The 6,988-nt window shown below is 44.5% G+C and overlaps 1 protein-coding gene across 2 annotated transcripts in view; it reads left to right on the forward strand.

Moving 5' to 3' along the window:
* LOC106529932 (cytosolic phospholipase A2 gamma) overlaps positions 1–6,933 on the forward strand; it is a 35,373-nt gene extending 28,440 nt beyond the window's left edge. For both annotated transcript variants that reach the window (XM_014025461.1, XM_014025462.1), the window contains 5 exons: positions 581–634; positions 713–853; positions 974–1,120; positions 1,200–1,283; positions 6,738–6,933. In XM_014025461.1, coding sequence (XP_013880915.1) covers positions 581–634; positions 713–853; positions 974–1,120; positions 1,200–1,283; positions 6,738–6,910 — 599 coding nt within the window. In that variant the 3' untranslated portion in view covers positions 6,911–6,933. The remainder of the gene's footprint in view (positions 1–580; positions 635–712; positions 854–973; positions 1,121–1,199; positions 1,284–6,737) is intronic.
* Positions 6,934–6,988: the final 55 nt, after the last annotated feature.

A 6,988-nucleotide genomic window follows, 5' to 3' on the forward strand; every position in this document is an offset into this window, starting at 1 on the left:
GCCAGTTGAGGTGGCTCGGGCATCTGGTTAGGATGCCTCCTGGACGCCTCCCTGGTGAAGTTTTCTGGGCACGTCCCACTGGGAGAAGCCCCAGAGGAAGACCCAGGACATGCTGGAGGGACTGTTTCAGGCCTGGGAATGCCTTGGGATTCCCCCAGAGGAGCAGGTCCAAGTTGCTGGGGAGAGGGAAGTCTGGGTCTCTCTGCTTAGGCTGCTTGGGCCCCACAACCCGACCCCGGATAAGCAGAAGAAAACAGACGGACAGAATAATTACAATTTCTCATATGCAGCAAATCACATTGTCACATTGGAAAACATGTTAAACTAGAGAAATTGCATTTTAGTGAATGCTGAGTGTTGATACATTTTGAAGAATGAACTGACAAAGATTAAAAGAAATGCAGAACAAAATCTAAAATCAGGAAAATCATAAAAAAATTGTTAGTGAAGTCACATGACTGAATTTTTATTATTCTTTTTTTGTAATTTTTAAGTCATAATCATTGAAATTACAAGAAATAAGGGCTCAAAATTTTTCACTCAATTTATGTAATAGAGTTTTACTTTTTCTACTCTGCAGGCATTTTTGGCAGTGCACTGGCTAACGAGGAGACAGTCAAAAAAAAGCTGCATGGTAATTGTTGTTTAAACTACTAACCTGCTAAGTGTGTTAATCCTTATCTCACACTCTAGCTTTGTGTGTTTGTTTCAGCAATTGGAAACATTGATGCTGCTACTGAAAAGTATCTACATGCACGCAAAGTATTCAATAACTTGATATGTCTGTTCAGAAGCACCATTGAGGACCCTATAGCACTGTCGGATTTGGATCAACTGCAAAAAATTCTACAAGGTAAAATTTATAAAATTGTTTGGCTTTTTAGGCTGAAAAATGTCTGCTGTGTAATAATGAGGCAGGGACTGTATATCTGATTGAATATGCAGCATGAATACGTATTCCTCTCTTCTCCAGACAAGTGTAGTTGTAATGACTCCGTGGAGCTAAGATCTAAATGCCCAAAGGAAAAAGAAAGTCTGCTCCAGCAGCTGAACCGGGATCTGCTGGTAGCAGTTCAGACCTGGAGCCAAGGATTGGAGGATGGAGGCTTCAAAAGCCACGGTGAGTACACAGGAGTTGGTTGCCTTGTTGGAGAAAAGTGAAATTTCTTTTAATTTAATTTCAACTGTCTTTTCTGCAGTTTCTTTTATTACGGAGCATCTCATTCCTCTTATAATAAAATGGGAGTGGGGAACAATCAACAACTTCCTCTACCAATACCAAGGTGAGAACAAAGACATACAAGCTCTGATTGGAAGTAAATAAAACAAATGATTCATTTTATCTCATATTTTGACACATGAAGTGTTCAACAAAGATGCATTACAAAAAACCCCTATGCTGTTAGAATGAAGGCTGGGTTATAGTCACGCTTTGGATTGTTGCGCAAGCTCCGCGGAGTGCACGCGCTCCTGAGCCTCGCGCTGTGTGAAAACATACCGTATTTCTCGGACTATAAGCCGCGACTTTTTTCCTGAACTTTGAACCTTGCGGCTTATAGTCCGGTGCGGCTTATACGTGGATTTTTTTCTTCAGCCACCAGGGGGCTCTTATGCTCCATTCGCTTCAACCACTCGCTTCAAAAAAAGAAAGGGAAAAAAAGAAGAAAAAAGTGATCGCTTCCAGAGCCGACTGTTGTATCAGGAAGCAGCGATTTAAAGATAGTCAATGGCCAAAAACTCATAAAAGGGGATAAAACAGACATTTTTCACAGTGGAATCTGACTGATAAAAACTTTGGAGCCTAATCCAGGACGACTTTGTGGATAAACGTCGAGTGAAGAGCCGCTGACTTTTTTTTCCCGCATTGCACTCCCCGGGGAAGGAATCCCATGCAGTGACGTATGCTGGAGCGGGAGGGATTTCCCAGTAGCTAGGCTCTGGGTTTCTCGAGGGAACTATGAAAGGTCAGTGCGAAAACGAACGCCGAACAATCACGTGACAGCGCGTCGACCGGTCGACAGCTGAGCGACCATACTGCCAGCTTAGCCGGAGGTGTAGCACCATTTTGTTTTAGCTAGTAGCAGACACGACATGACGGATCTTCAACAGACACGATATTGGACAGTATGTGGACCCACATCACGGATTCGGTGAAAGCAGCCATCAAGAAAACAAACTCAATTCCTGCTGTTATTCCTGGAGGTACCACAAAGTTTTTGCAACCCATGGACATCAGTGTGAACCGTGTATTTAAAGCAGCACTCAGGGGTGAATGGGAGGCTTGGATGACTGACGGGGATAAATCATTCACAAAAACTGGCGGAATGCGAAGAGCGTCATTTCCTGATGTCTGCCAGTGGATTCTAACAGCGTGGAGCAGAGTGAATGAGTCCACCATTACCAGTGGGTTCCGAAAGGCTGGACTGCTACGTGAAGAGGACACCACAGCTTCAGAGCCAGCATTACCCCGGGAGGACAGCACCACAGAACGCAACACTGAACAGATACCGCTGTGTGACGCAGCTTTGCTGAGCTTTTTTAACTCCGACACTGAAGAGGAGGACTTCGGTGGTTTCAGTGCGCCGGAGGAAGATGAATGAGACGTTTTGTTGGACCAGAAACTGTTAAAGAAAACTACCAAAATATGGTCAGTTAAATGAACTGTATTCCTCCGAACTTTAATYCCTAAAGGTTTGCTTTTTATGTTTTGACGTTAAATTCACTTTTTTGACGACAATTTTGGGTGTACTGTTTTTTGTATGTTGTGGGTGTGGCTTATAGTCCGGTGCGGCTTATATGTTAATGTTAGCGTTTTTTTTAAATGGTGGGTGCAGCTTATAGTCCGGTGCGGCTTATAGTCCGAAAAATACGGTAGTTGACGTTCATGTTATCGCTGTTCTTCCGTCACCGACAGACGGCAGTACGGTGCCAAACCAGCGGAAAAGTAGTCGGGAAGAGTGTAGAAGAAGAAACGCTTGACGTCACACAACAAAGTAACAATATTTACCTCTTTTTTATATTATCTGTTTCTCTGTGCTTCACGAACTGAGAGAGCAACACTGGTTTGTTTCCTCCAGGATCACAAACTGGTCGCAAATATTTTTCCATGTCGTCCGGCATATTAACTCATCTTACTTTAAAGCCGTTACTATTTCCTTCCATGAGTTTTGTGCCATGTAGTTGTCTTTATGATCTCTCATGGAAGGATCATACAGATGCCTGTACATTTGGACCTGTTCAGCGAGAGCACCTTCACGACGAGTGGCGTGCAGCCTTTGCAGAGCTTCAAAATTTCTGAGGTGCACGACCACGTGTCAGGACACAACGCGCGGGGGCGGGGATCCTGTGATTGCATAACTTTTGATGCAAACCCCTCGCGCCCTGTGCGTCGCGTCAACTATAACCTATGCTTTAGAAGAAAGTTTGCTTTAGGCTCTGTTCAGAGACGTACATCAACTGATTAATGAACCTTGAGAATATAAATAATTTTACAAAAAAAAACATGTTTCAGGAAAAACATCATGGCATGATGAACCAACATTTGTTTTTTCCCCATCATTAAGTTCAGCAGTTAAATAATGGGCTAGTTCCTTTAAATGTTTGCCTTTGCACTCCTAGAGATAAACTCTAGTTAGATATCTAAGATAATTTGACTTGTCAAACCTGGTCAAAATTATTCAAAACTGAATACAAATGTCTGAAAACACAGTTTACAGTAAAATTATATAACTAGAACTATCTAGAACTGTAAAATTTAAAACATATGCTTTCAGTATCTGTCCGATCTGAAATAGCTATCCATCCACCCCTTATCTTGTGCTTTTTCCGAGTCGGGTCCCAGATGCGCCGGCTTCAGCAGGGAATCCAAAATCTTTTTCTGTCTCCACCTCTTCTGGCTGTTCTGGGAGGACTCCAAGGTGTTTCCAGGCCAGACGAGAGACATATAGTCTCTTCAGCATGTCCTAGGTCTTTCCTGAGGGTCTCTTTGCAATCAGACATGCCTGGAGCCACCTCCCTTGTGAGCCTTCCAAGAAGCATCTTTACCAGATGATCCACCTCAGCTGGCTCCTCTTGATATGGAGAAGCAGCAGCTCTATTCTGAGTCTCTCCTGGATAACAACTTCTCACTCTATCTATAAGGGAGAGTCCAGCTGCCCTGCAGATAAAACTTATTTCAACCTCTTGTATCCACAATCTTGTTCTTTTGGTCACTACCCAAAGTTTCTTGGCCATAGGTGGGGGTAGGAATGTAGACCTACCAGTAAACGGAGGGATTCACCTAACAGCTTAGCTCCCTCTACACCAAAACAGATCGGACCAGTCTGCAAAACTCCAGAAGCCGCACCAGTACATTTGTCAAACTCCTGCTCCATTCTTCCCTTATCCGTGAACAAAACCCCAAAATACTTGAACTGCTACACTTGAGGCAGAACCTCATCCCAACCTGGAGAGAACAATCCACCCTTTTGCAAATGAGGACCATGGCCTCAGATTTTGAGGTGCTGATTATCATTTCAGCAGATCTGATCCACACTCTGAACCCTGCTGCCGTGGAGCTTTTTAACTACCTTGGTGACCTCAGCCCCAGTTATGGACAGACCAACCCCAAAATCCTGGAGTGAGCTTCCTCCATGAAATACTGTATGTGCCATTGGGATTAAGGAGGTCAGAAGTATTCTTTCCACCTCCTGACGACGTCACTGGTTGTGGTCAAAGGCACCCCACCTTTACTGAACACATTGTTAGTGAAGTGCTGCTTTCTCTGCCCCAGCCACCGGATGGTTTGCCAGAATCTCCTCAGAGCCGATTGAATCTCTTTATCCAAGTCCTCACTGAACTCTTCCCTCATCTGAGCATTTGCCTCAGCAACAGCCATGGGTGCAGCCCACTTGGCCTATCCATACTCCTCATTTGCTATCAGTGTCCTACTAGCCTATAAGGCCTAGAACTATTCTTCAGTTTGATAACCTCCCTAACTTGAGGTTTCCACTGCCAACTTCGAGGATGGCCACCATAAGAAGCACCAACAACCTTGTGGCCACAACTCAAGACAGCTGCTTCAACAATTGAGATGCAGAACATGGACTCAATGTCCCCCACCTCATCTAGGAGGTAGTTAAAAATCTCCAGGAGGTGTGATTTAAAAATCTCTCTGATGGGTTCTTCTGCCAGGTATTCAAAGCAAACAGTCACTGCATGTTTGGGTCTACCGGGTATGTGCAGCATATTCCCCCACCAACTCACAATCAGATGGTGATCAGTTGACAACTCAGCTCCTCTCTTCATCCAAGTGTCTGAAACATGGTGTTTGAGATGTGCAAACTGTGATCATCAAAGTTCATCAACAGAAGACTACTCGAGTTTAGATCAGAGAAGGCCGTTCCTCCCAGTCACACCACCCCCAGGTCACATTGATGTACTGAAGTCCCCCAGCAGAATAAGTGAGTCCCCAGCTGGAGCATCTTCCAGCACCCTTGCTAAGGACTCCAAGAAGGCTGGATATTTCAAACAGTCATTTGGAACTAAAGTAGAACTGGATAGTTTTTAACTTTTTTTTATCATAAAACTAAAAACATCTAATATTTTAAGTGAATTCTTTGTATTTTTAAAGCAAAACTAACATAATCACTGTTTTATTTTTGTTCCAACACTGGGTTCTGATGATGATAGAATCCAATAACCAAAACATGGATGAACCTTTTTAGTTCATATTCTCCAACTCTTATGTTTTCAACTAGGGCTGGGCGATCCATCCATCCATCCATTTTCTGCCACTTATCCGGGATCGGGTCGCGAGGGAAGCAGCCTAAGCAGAGAGACCCAGACTTCCCTCTCCCCAGCCACTTGGATCAGCTCGTCCGGGGGAATCCCAAGGCGCTCCCAGTCCAGCCGAGAAACATAGTCCCTCCAGCGTGTCCTGGGCCTTCCCCTGGGCCTCTTCCCATTGGGACATGCCCAGAACACCTCACCAGGGAGGCATCCAGGAGGCATTCCAATCAGATGCCCCAGCCACCTCAACTGGCTCCTCTCGACGTGGAGGAGCAACGGCTCTACTGAGTCCCTCCCGGATGACCGAGCTTCTCACCCTATCTCTAAGGGAGAGCCCAGACACCTTGCAAAGGAAACTCATTTCAGCCGCTTGTATCTGCGATCTTACTCTTTCGGTCACTAACCAAAGCTCATGACCATAGACGAGGGTAGGAACGTAGACCGACCGGTAAACCGAGAGCTTTGCCTTCTGGCTCAGCTCCCGCTTCACCATGACAGACCAGTAGAGTGCCCGCATCACTGTAGATGCAGCACCAATCCGCCTGCCAATCTCCCGCTCCATTCTTCCCTCATTCGTGAACAAGACCCCGAGATACTTAAACAGCGTTTTTATACTGGATTACTTTGGTTAATTCTGCGATTACGTCTGCGTTTCCTTAGCAACTTATAAACGGAGGTGGAACAGGAGAAGGTGGATTCTGATTGGCTGTGGTCGCGCACATGTCTGCCATGTTTGATCGAGTCAGAGGCTCACAGTTGATCACCGCGATCAACCTGAATTTTCTCGATCAGTAATCGCGATCAAATAATCGCCCAGCCCTATTTTCAATGACAGCAGGCAGCTATCTTAAATGTAAGAGTTCCCCTAATTACGTTCTTTAGGAAGGAAGTATCAACAAAATAAGCGTATCTTTAAAACTTGGGCTTGAATAAGAATTTTAAACCATTTGATTTTTTGCCATTGACAGATTCCTCAGTTCCCCCTTACCTCCAGTCTAAAGAACAGTTTCACCTGATGGATGCTGGGCTGCTGATCAATGTGCCTTACCCTTCATTTCTGGGGGACAAGAGAGACATTGATCTGATTATTGCTCCAGAGTACAGCGCTGGAAACATGTTTGAGGTAATCAAAGATAAGTGAACTCAATATTACAGGTGTTTTAATGGGAAAATTAGAATTTATCTTTTTTGATATTATTAACTTTGATAGTAATATAAC

This window comes from Austrofundulus limnaeus, unplaced genomic scaffold, assembly GCF_001266775.1.
Source record: "Austrofundulus limnaeus strain Quisiro unplaced genomic scaffold, Austrofundulus_limnaeus-1.0 Scaffold477, whole genome shotgun sequence".
Classification (NCBI taxonomy): Eukaryota; Metazoa; Chordata; class Actinopteri; order Cyprinodontiformes; family Rivulidae; genus Austrofundulus; species Austrofundulus limnaeus.